The sequence below is a fragment of the Bactrocera oleae genome, chromosome 6, assembly GCF_042242935.1.
Source record: "Bactrocera oleae isolate idBacOlea1 chromosome 6, idBacOlea1, whole genome shotgun sequence".
NCBI classification, from domain to species: Eukaryota; Metazoa; Arthropoda; class Insecta; order Diptera; family Tephritidae; genus Bactrocera; species Bactrocera oleae.
This window is the reverse complement of record NC_091540.1, coordinates 50,950,933-50,971,153: the sequence shown is the minus strand read 5'-3', so window position 1 is coordinate 50,971,153 and position 20,221 is coordinate 50,950,933. Positions and strand designations below refer to the sequence as shown.

The following is a 20,221-nucleotide window of genomic DNA, read 5'->3' as shown; positions in this document are numbered from 1 at the left end:
AATTGGCTTGTGACCGCACGCATCCAAGGAATTATTCAAGTTTTTTTGTTTTTACGGCCAAGCATGAATATACAGCGACATCTGTTGACAAAACGAAATTGGCTTGTGACTTTGCTAAATTCAATCAAGCATATTATATATATATTAGTAAGAAAGTTTGTAAGCAAGTAATCGTTGAAGCAATTGTTTTTTGAAAATAAAATTCAAATATATATTTATTAATCATTACCTGCTTCAAAACGCGTGTCAATTTATAAACTTATCGTCTCGTTTAAAGTCGACACCACTCTATTTGTAAAAAAAATTGTTGTTTAGATTTATTAATAATAGGTCAATACATAAAAAAAAGCTATAATAAAGTAATTTTCAAAAAGTTAGACAAATTAATAAAAAAAATCTTATTTCCAAAGTTATCTAACGCAATGTGCATACTTGCGTTGTTAAGAAGAGAATTGTGTTAAAACGCAACCCTGCATCATACACGTGCAACCGGTGTTTTTTTTTATAAAACTCTTTAATAATTTTAACTACAGTAATTAAAATTTTATATATAACTTATTAATTATGGGTAAAAAGGATAAGAATAAGAAGAAAGGTAAAGGTGCTGAAAAGACGGCAATGAAAACGGATAAGAAATTGGAAGCTAAACAGAAACGTATGTTAGAGAAACTTGGTGAGGTATGTTATTGTAAATAGTAAACAATTGTAATATAAGCTTTATCTCGCAATCACATTTATAGACTGATATAGCAGATGTTGTAGCTAAATTAGAGGCTGAGGAAACACGGCGTAAAACCGTCACGGAAGAGATTTGTCCACCACCAACGCCACGATCAAATTTCACTTTGGTTGCGCATCCCGAAAAGGACGAGCTCATACTTTTTGGAGGCGAATTTTATAATGGTCAACGCGTTTGCGTTTACAATGATTTATTCTTCTATAATATTGCGAAAAATGAATGGAAACAAGTGCGATCACCGGCGGGACCAGCACCACGCAGCGGTCATCAAATGGTGGCCGTAGCAACGGATGGGGGCCAATTATGGGTAAAATTTTATAAATAGGCTATTTTCCGTATTCTAAAATATATATGTATTTTTTAAGGTTTTCGGTGGCGAGCATGCCAGTCCGTCACAGCTACAATTTTATCATTATAAAGATCTTTGGGTGATGCGTATGAAAACGCGAACATGGGAAAAAGTGAATGCACCAAATGGACCAAGTGCCCGTAGCGGCCATAGAATGGTTGCCAACAAAAAACGTTTATTTCTTTTTGGAGGCTTCCACGATAATAATCAATCTTACCGCTACTTTAATGATGTGCACATATTTTCGTTGGAATCATACGTTTGGTTGAAGGTGGACGTAAGTGGTGCCCTTGTACCAGCACCGCGTTCCGGTTGTTGTATGGCTTCTTGTCCTGATGGCAAAGTGCTTGTATGGGGTGGTTATTCAAAAGCAGCAATTAAGAAAGATGCGGATCGTGGTGTAGTACACACAGATATGTTCTCACTTGTGCCCGATAGTAAGTTTTTTATTGTAAACTTGTGGTAAATACTGTTAATGTTTTTATTTTTCTAACAATGTATTGTAATATTTTGTACTGCAGAGACCAACCCCAACGTTAAATTTAAATGGGTTACAGTAAAACCTGGCGGTTATAGACCTCTACCACGAAGTAGTGTTAGTTGTACCACGGCTCCTAATGGTAAATCCTATTGTTTTGGTGGTGTCATGGACATAGATGAAGATGAGGAAAATATAAAAGGGCAGTTCGGCGATGAGCTTTTGTCATTGGACTTAACTACGCAAACCTGGCGATTATTAGAAATTGCTAAAAAAGAAAAGATCATTAACAAGAAAAACAAGGAGACGACGGCGAAGGATGTCGAAATGGAAGTGGCTACAAACTCGACAGGGACTACAAGTACAGATGGTGTCTTTACCGTTACAGTAGCCGGTCCCAGTGCAAGTAGTGATGTGTCTTTACCGAAAGTACCCAGTTTGTTTCCAAATAGACGGCCGAAGAATGTGCCCTCGCCCCGCATGAACTCTGGTTTATGCGTATCCAAAGGTGTGCTATACGTATATGGTGGGCTTTATGAAGAAGATAATAAGCAATACACATTCAACGATTTTTATGCATTGGATTTGCATAAATTAGAAGAATGGAAATCTATCATTCCCAACGATATGAATGCGCATGATTGGGTTGACAGTGAAAGTAGCGATTCGGATGAGAATGACGATGACAGCTCTGAAAGTGATAGCGACAGTGATGACGAGACCGATGGAAATACGGGAATGGAAACTGATTAACTGTTAATTACAATAATTAATAAACTCGGATATTACATAGATTCTCGTCTTTGTAAGTCATCTAGAAAAATACTTTGCTATATATTTATTACACGATAATTATTAAATGTTAGAAGAAGCAAGCAACGGAAAACATTAATAAAATGCATTTTAAGGATTGGATATTTGCAACAATTCTGTAAGTATACGACGCGTGTCATCAGGCGTAGCGACTTTATGCGATATCACGCGTGGGTCAATGAAAATTTCGTAATCATTGCCACCGGGTTCAGTCTTATCACCAAAAAAGTGTATTTCTTTAAATTTGTAGTTGGCTTCAATGTATCGCAAGGAATATGTTTTATCCCAACCTTTTGGAAACACATCAAAGCTGATTTGGCCACCAATACTGTATTGTAGATCGACATCAGCAAATTCTTTTTGAAGTATTTTAATCATATCTTCACGAACTGTATGTTTTTTCTCGTATTCAACGAACATGTTACGCTCCGAACGCGTACATTGTCTACCCATTGGACAAACATTCAGCATACCATTTCGAAATTCTATAAAGGTGCCACGCTTAATTGGCAAATCCAATTCAGACAAATAATGCAGTACAAAATTAATAAAGCTTTTCAAAATGGGTTCCCCAAGGTGTTGTATTATGTTTTGTTTTCCAGCTTCTTTCCCATGATCAATTTGCACCAAGCCATTTTCAGGGAAGAGAAAATCAAATTCCTCAAGTATTTTTTTTCCGTTCAACTGTTCAAACATTTTTTCCAAATCAGAACCGCCAACAGTTGCAATATTCGCCCGTGGCTTCACCTTTGAGTAAAGAAATGCTTCAAATTCTGTTTGAATACTGGTGCGTGGAAAGGTCAGTGTACCATCCACATCAAAAAGCAATAAGAGTTCATCTCTTTGTAAATTTGCTGTCGACATTTTACACAAGGAATATTTTGATTACACAAATACTGAGGTAATTAAATGCAAAATGTTTAAATCAAGTAAAATTGTTAAAATGTTAACAATGGATAAAATCAGAATTTAACTATTCTCAGCAAATCCACGTATCTAATTGGGCGAACTGATAACCGGTCAACAGCTGACCCTAAGTAATAGTGTTGCCATAAGTAAACTAAAACTATAGTAAAATAGCTGATAGACCAAGCAGCTGTGTTAACTACGATATTTAAAAAAAAATAGTTAATGGATAGTATATACATATAATTAAATATGCAAATTAAGGCAATTTGTTTATAAATTAATAATATATATATATATATATATATATATTTTTTTATTAAAGCTGAACCTAAACATGCACTCAATTTTCTTGCATTGACGTTCGCTGTCGTTATTTGTCATTGGTATTTGCTTTGGCACTGCCGCCATTCTAAACATTTTGTTGGGTGTGTCATTTCATTATTTGCTGTAAACAAAATTTTTACTTCTTAATATTTATTGCAGAGTATTGAAAACTACCTCAAAATGTTGCAAATATGTTTACTGAGCATATTTATATACCTGTTGCAAGGGAAGGATATAGGTAAGATCCAAAGAACATACGGTGTGAAAGTTAAACTGCTTAATTTTGGTGACGCATTCAGAAATCAACAATTATTGGGGCGTTGCTTAATTTAATAATGTTTTAATACATATTAATTACATTATAACTTAAGATTTTTATACAATTTTTCATTTTGAATTAAAATTTTCCGAAAGTCACAAAATTTTCTTTCATTCTCAGATGCTCAACATCACTATGAACATGAGCGACAAGTTAAAAACATGATTTGGTGCACAAAATCTCTTGAAGAGCAATATAAATGTCAGAACCTAACTGTTGCCATTGAACGAGATCGAGCGTTATTTGATGAAGCTTTTTTGAATCTGACATGTTTTTTGGGTTACAGCGCGGATGAATGTATTCACCATATTGATCATGAGAAAGCACATGTAACAACACTAGATGCAGGAGATGTTTTTACGGCTGGTAGATACAATTCTTTAGTACCAATAATGCAAGAGAAGTTTGTTGGAGGTCTGGCAAATTATCATGCTGTCGCTGTTGTCAAAAAGGATACTTTGCAAGATGTTTACAGTTTAAGAGAGTTGCGGAACAAACGTGCCTGCTTCCCATGGGTCGGTAGCATGGCCGGTTGGATTGTGCCCATATATACGGTAATTGGAATAAACTGGTGCTGTATTTTAAATATTTATTAACGCTAACTGCCTTCTTATATGCAGTTGCAACGAGAGGGAGGCATGGAAGTGGTTGACTGTAACAACCAAGTGAAAACCGCTGCCAATTATTTTAATAATTCATGTGCCGTTTACTCATTGATCAACAAATATAATCCGATTGGCGATAATTCTGATAAGTGAGCGCTTTACAAATTATTCTGCACACTTATAAAAAAGTTTTAATATATTTTTTGTCACAGACTTTGTACGCTGTGTACAGGTAAAATACCTGGTGGTAGATGTTCGGCGAGAGATCCTTACTTCGGCTATGATGGTGCATTCCGTTGTCTCCTCGAAGCTGGCGAAGTGGCTTTTCTACGTGACTCAACAGTCTCGGAAATGTTGCAAACTAACGAATTCAGTAAGATGATAATATAAATGCATATATTTATTTCTTTTTAATTCGATCCTTTCTTTCAAAATAAAGGTAGTTTATCGCCTGATCGTTTCGAACTGCTTTGTCGAGATGGCCGTCGGGTGCCTGTCAGCGAATACCGCCAATGCAACTGGGGAGTTATTCCCTCCGATGCAGTCGTCACATCCTCTGCACGGAATTCATTCGAACGAAAGAAATTTCAGCAATTTTTGAGACGTGTGGTTGAACTTTATTCAGATGCTCTGCGTGAAGAAGCGAATGAACAAAATAGACGATTAAATGGTGAAGCAGGAAATAATTTCAATTACAACGCTAATAACAAAGATCAATACAGCAACACTTACGGAGTAAATAGCAATAATCCTTATAATGCAAATAACCCATACGACACTTCCAATACATACAACAGAAACCCCTATGATAAGTACGATGGTGCTAATAACGGTTTCCGCAATGATCGTTTAGACTCAAGTTTCACAACAGATCGCAATTACCCGGAAGGTACGAATGAAACTATTCTATATGAAAAATTCCGCATATTTGAGTCACGTCGACACGGCAAAGCCAACCTTATGTTTCAGGTGCGTTCTCAATCTAATTAGCTGTTTAAAAAAAAGTTATTTGTTTTTAAACCCATAAGCAAATTTTAAAATTATATATTTATGGCAAATGCTTAAATTGCAGGATTCTGCACGATCATTAGTATTAATCCCGGAAGATGATCAATCATTCAGCAAATATTTACAAAGCACAACGACTTACATCTATGGCATACGGGATTGTCCAGTACCCAGTATGACATTATGTGTAACATCCGATCCAGAACTTGAAAAATGTGTTAAAATGAAGGTAGATATCCTTTCCTTTAAATTTTTTTATTTTTTTTTTTTGAATAAATCACATCCTTATACCATTAGATTGCTTTAAAAGCGCAAATATTAAAACCTGAATTGATATGCAAAAAGATGCATTCGCATATTAAGTGCATGGAAGGGATCCAATCCGGAAAAGCTGATATCGCCGTATTTGATGCTGGCGATGTATATACTGGTGGTTTGAATTATGACTTGTTTCCTTTTATGTCTGAAGTTTACAATTTGGGCGAACCGGAGTATTATGTTGTAGCCGTCGCGAAGGAAGAAGATCCGGACACTGAGCTGACATATTTAAAGGGCAAGTACACATGTCACACAGGCATTAACACCGCTGCTGGTTGGACCTATCCGATGGCCTTCCTTATATCAAACGGTTGGATACGCCCATACGGTTGCGATTCAATACGTGCTGCTGCTGAATACTTCACGAAGTCTTGTTTACCTGGCGCTATCAGTAATGAATATAACACTGGCGTACCCTACGACAGCATGTGTGATCTCTGCCATGGCACTAGCTATCGTTATTGTAGACGTGATGCATCTGAAGATTACTATGGTCATACCGGTGCATTCCGTTGTCTAGTGGAAGGCGGCGGTCATGTAGCCTTTATGAAGCACACCACCGTTATGGAGAGTACGGGTGGCAAACGTAAAGAGTGGTGGGCTCGAAATACGCTCAACGACGATTTTGAACTACTTTGTACAGATGGTAAATTATAACCGAAAAATGTATCCTAACCCTAATTAAAAACAAAAAATATTACAGGTACTCGCGCTGAATTGCATGACTACAAAAAATGTAATTTGGGTAAGGTTAAGGCAAATGCGATTGTTACGCGTGGTGGTGTCAACTACAATGACACCCAAATTAATGCATACATTAATTTATTAACCTACGCTCAACAATTGTACGGTCGCAAAAACGCCGATACGTTTAGCTTCAGTATGTTCTCTTCCCCGATGGGTTTTTACGATCTAATCTTCCAAGACGCCACACGCCAACTACGCGTCATACCGCCTAATCAACGTCAATACGACATCTACTTGGGCAGCAACTTTATGCGTGCTCGACGTATCACTGATTGTTATGCTGGTGCGGCGCAATTAATGGTTTCCGTACCACTTCTCTTTATGATATGTGCTTTTCGGTTAGAGTTTTGAGAAGCAAATTATTTCATTTTTCATTTAGGTATTTTAAAAAAAATTACTATTTTTTAAACAATATTACTAAAATAATTCCAAAATAGTTCAAAAATTGACACTTATAAAAACAAATACCTTAGGCTAAGTATAATGAAGGTATGACTTGTTAAAGAAGTACTCATACAAAAAATGTGAGCTATCACGTTTATATGGCATCATTTCTACAAAATAATGTACGCAGTGCATTTTGCAACATAAGCACAAAGGTAGATTATATTACAGCTACACATTTTTGTATGTGAAATAAGCAGCTTGTTCATATGTATTCTCGAATAGTTCGTAATTGAAAATATTTATACTTTGATAATTAGTGCCTTATATTGAAACATTCCGTCCAAATTTTTTATATAGAAAACCGTCCAATTTTTATATTTATAACAAAATATATACACACAACTGTATACATATATAGTTTACATAAATGTAACTAATACAAGTATATAATAAAGAAATGCTCTTTTGCGAAGATTTTGAAAATAGATGCAGTATTTAAGAATGATTTATATGCTAATATTTATTTATCGAATTAGCTATTATATTAGCTAATGTCATTTACTTAGCGAATATTTCTTTTCAGTAAATTTTTCGAATATCGTAATTTAATCTCAACTAGCTTATCGACCTTCTTTACTAAGGACATCTGCTAATGGCTAAGCCCAGTGAATGTCAGATAGTTAGGTTTATTATTAACCAAAAACAAGAAACAATGTTAACTTCTTATATATATATATATATAGTGGTTGTCCGATCAAAACAATTTGTTCGGAGATTGTAGCGATGCTTGGGATAATATTGTAATATATGCCAAATTTCGTGAGTAAAAAAGTTTTTCATACAGGGACTTGAGTTGAATCGATCAGTTTGTTTGACAGCTTTATCCTATAGTAATCCGATATCCGCCGTTACGACAAATAAGCAGTTTGTTGGGGATAAGAAGGCGTGTGCCAAATTGCTGGTCATGTATATATATACAATATCCGTCTCCGTCGTTTCCTACAGGGTTTCGTTGCAAATTTAATAAATCCTTTTCAGGGTATATAAGCAGAAGCAACAATGCGTAATACGTATATTTGGTCACCGTTCCCATAACAGTCGGGTCTACGTAACCGGAACGGACCCGGATTTTTTCCGGCCAAGGACTGTCAGCTCGACAAAATTCTGCCGCTACAACAACAACAACAACGTATATTTGGTTTTCTAGCGGTATAAGGAATTCCTCAAATTTTACCGGTAAGCAAAACTCAATAGCATTGACGAGACAACAGTCCTTGGCTAAATATAAAATGAGGTTCATTCCGTTTATGTAGTTTTGACTGTTGTGTAAATGAAATGTCGATAATAGTTATATGGAAAATTTTCCCAACATTAGATTTACTTTGCAGAATTTGTTTTTTTAAATTTAAACAAATTAAATTCCGATACTAAAACCAACGTATTTTAAAAGGGAAGGAAGTAGTCGATTTCAGCAACTGTTTGACGCTATCACAGTGTTGGAAGAAATTTAACTAAATTTACGATATATTATAACAGATTATTTTAAATGTTTTTTATATAAACAAATATGTGCAAAATTATCAATATTTTCTTTTTATTATGAGATATTAAAACAATAATCTATTCTAAAATAAGACCTTAGATTTTAAGTTTGGTAATCGTAATCGTAATCGATTTTACATGATAACTTTTACGCTGTGTGGGTGTTGAGCTATTCTCACAGTTCTGATATTTTGACATTTGGTCATTTTCTAGCTTTTAATAGATAATATCGCCTGTTTTTACGCGAACTTTTCAAGTTGAATATTTCATTCATAATATTTTAAAGTAAGCTCTCAAAAAATAAGTGAATGTATATTGAAAACCGTAAAAAAGCAATAAAGCAAAGAAAGAGAAGCACTTTTTCTCACACTATCACTAAGATGGTGTGCCACATCTAAACAGCAGGAGGCCGTTAATACAAATATATGCAATTGATTATATATTAAATTTTTCCCAAAAAATATTGTTGACAAATTCCAAATCAAGTCTTCCCGGTTTTAAGACAACATACATTGTTGTAGTTTTACTCTCTGCAGGTGCCGTGCTTTTGTCTGCAAACGCGTTTTGTTGTGTGGCGTGGCAAATAACTTGAATTTCTGCATTTGGTGTTTCGAATCAAAGTGAACTAACACTCAACAAAATGTCCATAAACCTAAGAACCGTGTACGCGTTTGCAAGGGAAATGTATCCAAAGAAGTCGTCAGCACCAATACAATATGGCACGGCGGGATTTCGTGGCAAGTAAGTGGAATTTGAATTATGTATTAATATTACAATTGCTTAAAAACTTTTTTACATGGACTGATACAGGTAAAGTGCTTGTGGATACATATTTTTTATTAATGGTGATGGCACTTCCCAATGCTCCACTGTGTATTCATATATTAAACCCAACCGCGTAAACCATTATATATGTATATGTAGGTATGCATATGCATGCCTGCCTCCTCCCTCAAATTCCCACGTCAAATTTTTATTTATAGATTTTTTTGTACCGAATTTTATTTGGTATAACAATCGCAAACAAGCATTTACTTCATCTCAAACGAAGCCACGCCAAAAAACTGGTGAACTCGGTTCATTAGTCTAAATGGTAACAGCCGACCTGCTTAAAGGTCAAAGCACGTATGTTAGTTTATATGTACATGTATACAAATAATTATTGCTAGTAAGCACGGCATTTCATTGTATACATACATACATATATTACAAAGACATTGTGGAAAAAATGGAAAACTTGGCAAATTACCCCTTCAAAACTCAACCTATGTTTTCTTACACTTTATATGTGTACATACATATGTACCGATGTATATATAATATATATATCCGTGAAAATTGTTTGTTTTTTTTAAGCCAATTTCTCTGAATTATTAAAGCAAAAACTATTGGAGCCAAGTAGCCACAAACTGGGGCGTTGTTTACAGGTGAATCACATTGCTATGTATTGCAGGGGTTGAATCACCTGCGAAACATTGCAGCTCCCTTCACTTTATTTTGCAATGAATAAATACTTTTCATCATTGGTAATACAAATTGTGTCCATATTCTTGGAACATTTTGTATTTTAATGCATTTGCAACTTCAAGGTAAACAACTGTTCCATTAACCACAAATGAAGGGAAATCGCTTACAGATACCATTGTTTATATATTATGTGTTTTTTTGAGATGTCTTCTAATACCTACATACTTGTTGGCACTTAATATACATAAATACATACATATGTGCTTGAATCTGTTCTTAATTGCCTGAGCGTAATTAAGACTATGCTTCCTTATGTATTGAGATGTGTGCTTATTATAATATGTAAATGCATATGAAAGAACGTATATGTAGGAAGTCAGATTACAAGTTATACATATAATATTATTGCACAAATAGATTTTGCTATTACAAATAAAGCTGTGTTAAGTGTGTAGGTTTGTATGTGGTTGTTATCAGTAAATTATTTTTGTTGTTAACAGTGCAACAACAGTGCTGTTGATAAACTTTTTAATAATTGCAATCATATATGTATGTATGTTTATATGTTAGTTTTGTACAATATATAGTTAATTATTAAATTTCATTTAGTTCTATGTATACCTATACACATATAACATGCATTTAATGAAAATTTTTGTTTCAGAGCCGAATTCCTGGACAGTGTTATGTATCGTATGGGCGTTTTGGCGACACTGCGTTCTCGAATTCGTGGCGGCGCTGTGATTGGTGTAATGGTCACTGCCTCTCACAATCCAGAACCGGACAATGGTGTCAAGTTAGTTGACCCAAAAGGTGAAATGCTAGAAGCCAGCTGGGAATCCATTGCTACTGATTTGGCTAATGTTGAGGACAGCGAACTCGAAGCACATGTTGCCAAAATTATAAGTGATAATAAAATCGACGTAGGTTCATCATCCAATGTATTTGTCGGTATGGATAATCGCTACCATAGTCCACGACTGCTAAAGGCTGTGGCTGACGGCGTAATTGCGCTGAAGGGAAATGTGCGTGAGTTTGGTATTGTGACGACGCCAATGTTACACTTCTTTGTAGTGGCTGCTAATACTAGAGGTGCGTATGGCCAGCCAACAGAGGAGGGATACTATAGAAAATTGATCACAGCGTTTGAAATTTTACGCGGTGACAAATTAGAAAATGGAAATTATCGCAATAAATTGGTATTCGATGGTGCTAATGGTGTAGGTGCACGTAAAATGTTGCAATTTATTAAGCGTATGCATGATTCTTTGCAAGTGGATGTAATTAATAAAGGAGATGGAAAAATTAATGAAAACTGCGGTGCTGATTATGTAAAAGTGAAGCAAGGAGTGCCCATAGGTATGCCAATTGTGGAACCATTTACCCGTTGTGTGAGCGTAGATGGTGATGCTGATCGCGTAGTGTACTTCTTCACCGATGATAAGAACCAATTTAGATTATTGGATGGTGACCGCATCGCTACTTTAGTTGCAGACTATATTATGGATATGGTAAAACGTTGTGGGCTTGATCTGAGTATGGGTTTAGTGCAAACTGCATATGCTAATGGTGGTTCAACGGATTATATTTCCAATACGTTGCAAGTGCCAGTGGCTTGTGTAGCAACTGGTGTTAAGCATCTGCATCATAAAGCGCTGCAATACGATATTGGTGTATATTTTGAGGCTAACGGACATGGCACTGTTATTTTCAGCGAAAATGCTAAGAGTCTGATAAAAGCGGCATCCGAAACCAATGTCGACGCAAAAACACTATTACATGTGATAGATCTCATCAATGAAACCGTGGGTGATGCCATATCGGATATGTTGCTGGTCGAAACAATTTTGAACCAAAAAGGCTGGGACGTTAAAGACTGGTTGGCGACGTACGATGATTTGCCGAATCTCCAATTGAAAATAAAAGTTCAAGATCGTAATGTCATCACAACAACCGATGCAGAACGTGTTTGTGCTACACCAGTAGGCCTGCAAGAAGCCATAGACAAAATGGTAACCAACTACAAACGAGGCCGTGCATTCGTAAGACCATCAGGTACAGAAGATGTGGTGCGTGTCTATGCAGAAGCAGCTACCAAAAACGTAAGTTAAACAAATACATAATACGAAAAGCATAAAAGTATTGACTTATAATTGCATTAACCAATTTTGTTCGTTTTTATTCTTAGGAAACCGAAAGCCTTGCATATGAAGTGGGAATTCTAGTGCAACAGCTGGCTGGAGGCGTTGGGCCTGAGCTTATTCATCCTGGAAAGATAATAAGCGCTCACATCTAAACGTTTTACATATTTCTCTCTTAAAAAACTATTTCAATCTGAAATCTGCCTTTAAAGCGGACTTTTTAACGATCTTGCTACACAACGATAAAATGTCTAAAATTTACTTACATGTACATGCCTTCCTTAAAATAAGTAGATAGAAGAAATCATTTATTTCATTTATTTTCTACATAACGTTTATTATTATGTTACATGTTATTATTGTTTTATTTTTTTTTTTTGTACTGCAGATATGCATTTAAATTTGCTATGTAATGTGAAACTGCCTTGAATTAAAAAAAAAATTATATGTAAAAGTTATGCATATGCATTTATGTATGCAGGAATTAAGTTTTAGCTATGTACTGAATATACATATACACATATGTTCAAGAAGTGATGTGCTTATTTCATTTTGTTTTTAGTCAGATACTGTGTTCGCCTTCAATAGGAAAATGCGCGAAATCGTTTGTGAATTGAATTTATTTTAAGTATGAAAATGCGTTAATAAAACAACGAAACATATTCGTATACCAAAATGTTCTATGGCATATCTCATTTGATTGTGGTACTCTTGAAAACAGTAATTAAATAATGTTAGTTGAAAAATTTAGTCTTAAATATTAATCGTTGAAAAACGACACGAAAGCATTGAAACGCTTGGTCAAACCAGCACCGGCAGTTAAAATAATCCGAAACGACCATTTCCACAGTAGTCGAGTTTCTCGAAAAGACGTGGATTTATGTACATACATATATCAGAACTAGGACCCATCAATCCATCAATAATTGCGCAAATTATTTGAGGAAGAATGAATGCCGCCACAATTACAAAGGTCATAAAGGATTAACAGATAAATATTTTTTTGTTTTCAAGAATCAATTCCTGTTAATCGGCACTCGACTAATTATTTTGGTGTAGGCTTATCAAATAACATTTCCGTTCCCGCAATTTACTTCCGGTTAAGAGCTGCCAGCTCAAAATTGGGAAATATTTTGTACCGCGGCAACAACAACTTTTGACAACCCTGTATTTTTGGTGCAGAGACACAAAAAAGATGTGCAAATCAAATCAAAAAATGTTAGTACTCTTTATCGACTACAGAGCCAGCCAGGTAACGGTTATTACCCAACAACGCTACCAGAGATTTCTATTAAAGTTTCTATGAGTTTTTTAAAGCGCAAGTGACAATTCTTACCGAAACTCTTGTGTACCTGTACATTCCTGCCATACTCAAACGCTTTATGAGTTCTACGGAGTGTATATGTTAGTTTTCGCGGAAGTTCTTTCATTGCATTGGAGTTTCTGTAGCTGTGACTTGCTGGGTAGTTATGCTTGAAACTGTTTTCCTTTTTAAGTTAGACTGCGTTCACAAGCGAAGACTTTTGTAGCCCAAAACCCGTAGTTTGCTGACAAGGATCCAATAAGGAAATACGTAAGGTGCCGAGTTACTCATGATCGGGCAACATGCTATGTGCTCTTGTTCGTAACAGATTACTGCTCCGCAATTCTACGTTCCTTTTCAATCGGAAATTTATTTGATGGTTAGAATTGCTCTCGGTTTCAAATTAATATTTACATATGTTCGAAAATCTAAATTTTATTACCTATTTTTGTATGAAATAATAAAAAAAAAGTTGAATAAGGGTAAAATTTAACTAATAAAATGATATATTTTTGTGCACCGCGCAGATGAAATGTAAAAGAGTTTGAGTTTAATTTAACAGCGATGTGAAGAAATCACAAGATATGTCACATACATACGTATATTTTAGGAAATAGTTTATGAAATACTTGTTAAAATTGCATCCTTTCCTTAGAAGTATATTTATTACTTAAGCATTAAATTTGACAAGCATTTTAACTAATATTACTATTTAATGTACATCCATTAAGTTTTTTGTCAAAGTATACTCTTAATCACTTCTAATATTAAACCCTTAATATATTTTGAAAATTCCTGTTCTCCAAAAAGTATAATATAAAATTGATTAAAAGCGCATTATATTCTGATTGATTGATTTTTTATACCCGTGCTTAATAATTTTGCAATTATTAAAACATTCGAACCGTTTGATATTTTGATTTTTTTATATCCGTACTTGATACTTTTGTAATTATTAAAACATTCGAACCGTTTATGAATACTGCTATTGTTGAGAAAAGTATCGATTAAATAATGTCTGCATTGAAGTCGATAAATAACAAATTAACATCGATGTAAACTGTTAACGATTAGTACATCGTTTGCCTTGTCAGCTAAACGGGGATAGGATTGTCTGATGCAATACTATATTCGAGTTTCTTATATTTATAGAAAGTAGTTTAAAAGAAATTTCTATTAACGTTAAAAAGACAAACAATTAATTTAATTGAAATTACAATAATGGATGCTGAAGACGTAAGTTGTATAGCTCTGTGAGAGCAATAAAAGTGATAGTGATTTGATTGTGAAACGTGTAAGTTTCTACTAGTATCACACATTTTTGTTGCATTGAAGTTATGTGCACACCGAATTTGTGATTGTTAAAAAAATTTTATTTTTCAATTTAGGGGTTTGATCCAACATTGTTAAAAAAGAAAAAAAAGAAGAAGACATTCGTCCTTGACGCCGCATTTGGTATTGATGATGGTAGCAAACAAGAGGAGCCTAAAGAAGACGATCCACTGGATAGCCGGGCAGCTGATTTAGAAGATAACTTGGATTTAGAAAGTTTTGGCAAGAAAAAGAAAAAGAAGACGAAGACTTTTAATTTAGATGAACTCGAAGGTGCTTTGCCATCCGCAAAAGGAGAAGATGAAGAAATCAATGCTGCAGTGCTGGAAGAACCAGAAGAAGACGATATCAACCTGGATATGGACTTTTCAACGGCCAAAAAGAGAAAGAAGACTAAAAAGAAGGATTTGGACGAACTATTTGCGGATAAAGATGAAGAAGATAAAAGCAAGGATAAAGAAAATGGTGAGCATTTCAATTGTATTTCGTATAGTATAACAATTTAATTCTTGTAATTTTTTGTATACAGTTGACGATAACAATTCATCATGGGCCGGTTCAAATCGCGATTATACATATGATGAATTATTAAAACGCGTTTTCGAAATTATCCTCGATAAAAATCCAGATATGGCAGCTGGGCGTAAACCAAAATTTGTCATGAGACCTCCACAAGTATTGCGTGTCGGCACAAAGAAGACTTCATTTGCAAACTTTATGGACATTGCAAAAACACTTCATCGTTTGCCAAAACACTTGTTAGACTTTTTATTAGCTGAATTGGGTACCAGCGGTTCAATGGACGGAAACAAACAGCTTATTATAAAAGGTCGTTTCCAACCTAAACAGATAGAAAATGTATTACGTCGTTATATCAAAGAGTACGTGACCTGCCACACCTGCCGTTCTCCCGAAACTATACTGCAAAAAGATACAAGATTGTTCTTCCTGCAATGCGAATCTTGCGGATCTAGATGTTCCGTAGCAAGCATTAAATCTGGTTTCCAAGCTGTTACTGGCAAACGTGCTGCAATTCGTGCGAAAACTACATAAAATATTTGTTTTTTTGGCGCGACTTTAGGATTTCTATTGTTCTTTTTCTAGTGGTTTTTATTTAAATGTAACAAATTCAGATATGCATTTAAATTTGCTTTGTAATGTGAAACTGCCTTGAATTAAAAAAAAAAATTATATGTAAAAGTTATGCATATGTATTTATGTATGCAGGAATTAAGTTTTAGCTATGTACTGAATATACATACACACACATATGTTCAAGAAGTGATGTGCTTTTTTTATTTTTTTAGTCAGATACTGTGTTCGCCTTCAATAGGAAAATGCGCGAAATCGTTTGTGAATTGAATTTATTTTAAGTATGAAAATGCGTTAATAAAACAACGAAACATATTCGTATACCAAAATGTTCTATGGCATATCTCATTTAATCCAAAACGACCATTTCCACAGTAGTCGAGTTTCTCGAAAAGACGTGGATTTATGTACATACATATATCAGAACTAGGACCCATCAATCCATCAATAATTGCGAAAATTATTTGAGAAAGAATGATGCCGCTACAATTACAAAGGTCACAAGGATTAACAGATAAATATTTTTTTGCTTTCAAGAATCAATTCCGGCTAATCGGGGACACTCGACTATTTATTTTGGTGTAGGCTTATCAAATAACATTTCTGTTCCCGCAATTTACTTCCGGTTAAGAGCTGCCAGCTCAAAATTGGGAAATATTTTGTACCGCGACAACAAAAACTTTTGACAACCCTGTATTTTTGGTGCAGAGACACAAAAAAGATGTGCAAATCAAATCAAAAAATGTTAGTACTCTTTATCGACTACAGAGCCAGCCAGGTAACGGTTATTACCCAAAAACGCTACCAGAGATTTCTATTAAAGTTTCTATGAGTTTTTTAAAGCGCAAGTGACAATTCTAACCGAAACTCTTGTGTACCTGTTCATTCCTGCCATACTCAAACGCTTTATGAGTTCTACGGAGGGTATATGTTAGTTTTCGCGGAAGTTCTTTCATTGCATTGGAGTTTCTGTAGCTGTGACTTGCTGGGTAGTTATGCTTGAAACTGTTTTTCTTTTTAAGTTAGACTGCGTTCACAAGCGAAGACTTTTGTAGCCCAAAACCCGTAGTTTGCTGACAAGGATCCAATAAGGAAATACGTAAGGTGCCGAGTTACTCATGATCGGGCAACATGCTATGTGCTCTTGTTCGTAACAGATTACTGCTCCGCAATTCTACGTTCCTTTTCAATCGGAAATTTATTTGATGGTTAGAATTGCTCTCGGTTTCAAATTAATATTTACATATGTTCGAAAATCTAAATTTTATTACCTATTTTTGTATGAAATAATAAAAAAAAAGTTGAATAAGGGTAAAATTTAACTAATAAAATGATATATTTTTGTGCACCGCGCAGATGAAATGTAAAAGAGTTTGAGTTTAATTTAACAGCGATGTGAAGAAATCATAAGATATGTCACATACATACGTATATTTTAGGAAATAGTTTATGAAATACTTGTTAAAATCGCATCCTTTCCTTAGAAGTATATTTATTACTTAAGCATTAAATTTGACAAGCATTTTAACTAATATTACTATTTAATGTACATCCATTAAGTTTTTTGTCAAAGTATACTCTTAATCACTTCTAATATTAAACCCTTAATATATTTTGAAAATTCCTGTTCTCCAAAAAGTATAACATAAAATTGATTAAAAGCGCATTATATTCTGATTGATTGATTTTTTATACCCGTGCTTAATAATTTTGCAATTATTAAAACATTCGAACCGTTTGATATTTTGATTTTTTTATATCCGTACTTGATACTTTTGTAATTATTAAAACATTCGAACCGTTTATGAATACTGCTATTGTTGAGAAAAGTATCGATTAAATAATGTCTGCATTGAAGTCGATAAATAACAAATTAACATCGATGTAAACTGTTAACGATTAGTACATCGTTTGCCTTGTCAGCTAAACGGGGATAGGATTGTCTGATGCAATACTATATTCGAGTTTCTTATATTTATAGAAAGTAGTTTAAAAGAAATTTCTATTAACGTTAAAAAGACAAACAATTAATTTAATTGAAATTACAATAATGGATGCTGAAGACGTAAGTTGTATAGCTCTGTGAGAGCAATAAAAGTGATAGTGATTTGGTTGTGAAACGTGTAAGTTTCTCTTAGTATCACACATTTTTGTTGCATTGAGGTTACGTGCACACCGAATTTGTGATTGTTAAAAAATTCTTATTTTTCAATTTAGGGGTTTGATCCAACATTGTTAAAAAAGAAAAAAAAGAAGAAGACATTCGTCCTTGACGCCGCACTTGGTATTGATGATGGTAGCAAACAAGAGGAGCCTAAAGAAGACGCTCCACTGGATAGCGGGGCAGCTGATTTAGAAGATAATTTGAATTTAGAAAGTTTTGGCAAGAAAAAGAAAAAGAAGAAGAAACCTTTTAATTTAGATGAACTCGAAGGTGCTTTGCCATCCGCAAAAGAAGGAGAAGATGAAGAAATCAATGCTGCAGTGCTGGAAGAACCAGAAGAACCAGAAGAAGACGATATCAACCTAGATATGGACTTTTCAACGGCCAGAAAGAGAAAGAGGACTAAAAAGAAGGATTTGGATGAACTATTTGCCGATAAAGATGAAGAAGATAAAAGCAAGGGTAATGAAAATGGTAAGCATTTCAATTGTATTTCGCATAGTATAACAATTTAATACTGGTAATTTTTTCTACACAGTTGACGATAACAGTTCATCATGGGCCGGTTCAAATCGCGATTATACATATGATGAATTATTAAAACGCGTTTTCGAAATCATCCTCGATAAAAATCCAGATATGGCAGCTGGGCGTAAACCAAAATTTGTCATGAGACCTCCACAAGTATTGCGTGTCGGCACAAAGAAGACTTCATTTGCAAACTTTATGGACATTGCAAAAACACTTCATCGTTTGCCAAAACACTTGTTAGACTTTTTATTAGCTGAATTGGGTACCAGCGGTTCAATGGACGGAAACCAACAGCTTATTATAAAAGGTCGTTTCCAACCTAAACAGATAGAAAATGTATTACGTCGTTATATCAAAGAGTACGTGACCTGCCACACCTGCCGTTCTCCCGAAACTATACTGCAAAAAGATACCAGATTGTTCTTCCTGCAATGCGAATCTTGCGGATCTAGATGTTCCGTAGCAAGCATTAAATCTGGTTTCCAAGCTGTTACTGGCAAGCGTGCTGCAATTCGTGCGAAAACTACATAAAATATTTGTTTTTTGGCGCGACTTTAGGATTTCTATTGTTCTTTTTCTAGTGGGGATTTATTTAGATGTAACAAATTCGATATATGACAAAGAACAAGGAAAATAATAGAACAAGTTGAAATAAGCGAGGATTAATATTTTTTATTTAAATTTTAAACATACAAACCATTAAATAATAAAAATAGTAAACCGATCATTAAAAACAAACCATTAAACTAAACTTTTTATGTCTTTCATTTTTTATATACCTTCATATACCACTCAATTATTTCATCTTTGTAGGCCAATTCCATAGCTCTATCGGAACCGATGTCGATATCCCAACTAAAGCCGAAAATGCCCACTTGGCCACGAAACAAATCTGGCTTTCCAAAAACAAATATTTTGTTGCCCACGGAAATTCGCGATGGGTTAAGTTGCTGTCTAGTTTTGTTCAGCAGATTCTCTAATGCAGTTAAAATATCTTTATGCTCTTTAACCGTCTTTCTTGTAAATACTTCATTTCGCAAGCGTTGCAATTCGAAAATATCGGCTTCTTTTTTCGGAATAAACAAGGGCAAAATTGAGGTGTTGTCATCAATTTCGAACTTATAGTGGCCATTCTTTTTACTCGGAATCACTTTACCCACTATCCGTGCATGTGCCATAATTGTACGAAAAAGTATTTTACCATCAAATGCTTGAAAAACTGTTGGTGTAGAGGCGGTGCAATGTTTCACGTCCAACAAAAGCAGTGGCACACATTCCAAAGGCTTATTTTCATTATCAGACGATTTTAAACTGCATTTCGCAGAGAATTGCACTTCCAAACAATCACTACCACTCATCTTAACATCTATTGCTGTTTATAGTTTCATATTTGATGATGTATTTGGCGCTTTATTTTGTCCCTTAGAATCATATATGTCCCAATAAACCATCGAATAAACAAACACATTTAGGATATTACAATTTCATTACAATGTATTTTGACATCGACGATATAATATAGAGTCATAACTTTTTTACGTGTATATAAACTTAAATTTATTGAACATGCAATTGAAAAATCATAAGTACCTTATTCTTAATTAATGTATAAATGTTATTTTATGTAATTTCACAATCTGTTATAATAATTCT

General features: G+C 34.5%; 7 protein-coding genes across 10 annotated transcripts; 5 read left to right on the top strand and 2 right to left on the bottom strand.

The window, feature by feature from the left end:
* The first annotated feature begins 458 nt into the window (after positions 1–458).
* LOC106623306 (kelch domain-containing protein 4) lies at positions 459–2,391 on the top strand. Its single transcript, XM_014242763.3, has 4 exons — positions 459–678; positions 741–1,046; positions 1,105–1,525; positions 1,610–2,391. The coding sequence occupies exons 1-4, from the start codon at positions 565–567 to the stop codon at positions 2,317–2,319; spliced, it is 1,551 nt and encodes a 516-aa protein (XP_014098238.3). The 5' UTR covers positions 459–564; the 3' UTR covers positions 2,320–2,391.
* Positions 2,390–3,408, bottom strand: Pmm2 (phosphomannomutase). Its single transcript, XM_014242764.3, has one exon. The coding sequence runs from the start codon at positions 3,241–3,243 to the stop codon at positions 2,470–2,472; it is 774 nt and encodes a 257-aa protein (XP_014098239.1). The 5' UTR covers positions 3,244–3,408; the 3' UTR covers positions 2,390–2,469.
* A 201-nt stretch (positions 3,409–3,609) lies between these two features.
* Positions 3,610–7,481, top strand: Tsf2 (transferrin 2). Of its 2 annotated transcripts, XM_036359154.2 has the most exons (9): positions 3,610–3,713; positions 3,772–3,850; positions 4,052–4,485; positions 4,552–4,685; positions 4,749–4,909; positions 4,976–5,505; positions 5,609–5,773; positions 5,842–6,508; positions 6,566–7,481. In XM_036359154.2, exons 2-9 carry the CDS (start codon positions 3,793–3,795, stop codon positions 6,958–6,960), a joined length of 2,544 nt encoding a protein of 847 aa, XP_036215047.1. In that variant the 5' UTR covers positions 3,610–3,713; positions 3,772–3,792; the 3' UTR covers positions 6,961–7,481. The 2 variants fall into 2 exon arrangements, with proteins under 2 accessions (XP_036215047.1, XP_069968347.1); XM_070112246.1 differs by having other exon boundaries at positions 3,709–3,850.
* A 1,217-nt stretch (positions 7,482–8,698) lies between these two features.
* nst (phosphoglucomutase 3-like protein nst) lies at positions 8,699–12,822 on the top strand. 3 transcript variants are annotated; one of them, XM_014242774.3, is made up of 4 exons: positions 8,699–8,823; positions 9,075–9,279; positions 10,670–12,107; positions 12,194–12,822. In XM_014242774.3, exons 2-4 carry the CDS (start codon positions 9,179–9,181, stop codon positions 12,299–12,301), a joined length of 1,647 nt encoding a protein of 548 aa, XP_014098249.2. In that variant the 5' UTR covers positions 8,699–8,823; positions 9,075–9,178; the 3' UTR covers positions 12,302–12,822. The 3 variants fall into 3 exon arrangements, with proteins under 3 accessions (XP_014098249.2, XP_036215048.2, XP_069967198.1); XM_036359155.2 differs by having other exon boundaries at positions 8,724–8,823; positions 9,060–9,279; XM_070111097.1 differs by having other exon boundaries at positions 8,743–9,279.
* Positions 12,823–14,521: 1,699 nt separating this feature from the next.
* LOC138857680 (eukaryotic translation initiation factor 2 subunit 2-like) lies at positions 14,522–16,202 on the top strand. The gene is made up of 3 exons (XM_070111222.1): positions 14,522–14,685; positions 14,838–15,246; positions 15,311–16,202. The coding sequence occupies exons 1-3, from the start codon at positions 14,671–14,673 to the stop codon at positions 15,832–15,834; spliced, it is 948 nt and encodes a 315-aa protein (XP_069967323.1). The 5' UTR covers positions 14,522–14,670; the 3' UTR covers positions 15,835–16,202.
* Positions 16,203–17,777: 1,575 nt separating this feature from the next.
* LOC106625920 (eukaryotic translation initiation factor 2 subunit beta) lies at positions 17,778–19,319 on the top strand. Its single transcript, XM_014245742.3, has 3 exons — positions 17,778–17,938; positions 18,091–18,511; positions 18,576–19,319. Exons 1-3 carry the CDS (start codon positions 17,924–17,926, stop codon positions 19,097–19,099), a joined length of 960 nt encoding a protein of 319 aa, XP_014101217.2. The 5' UTR covers positions 17,778–17,923; the 3' UTR covers positions 19,100–19,319.
* Positions 19,221–20,096, bottom strand: ver (verrocchio). Its single transcript, XM_014242768.3, has one exon. The coding sequence runs from the start codon at positions 19,924–19,926 to the stop codon at positions 19,333–19,335; it is 594 nt and encodes a 197-aa protein (XP_014098243.1). The 5' UTR covers positions 19,927–20,096; the 3' UTR covers positions 19,221–19,332.
* Between the last annotated feature and the right edge of the window lie 125 nt (positions 20,097–20,221).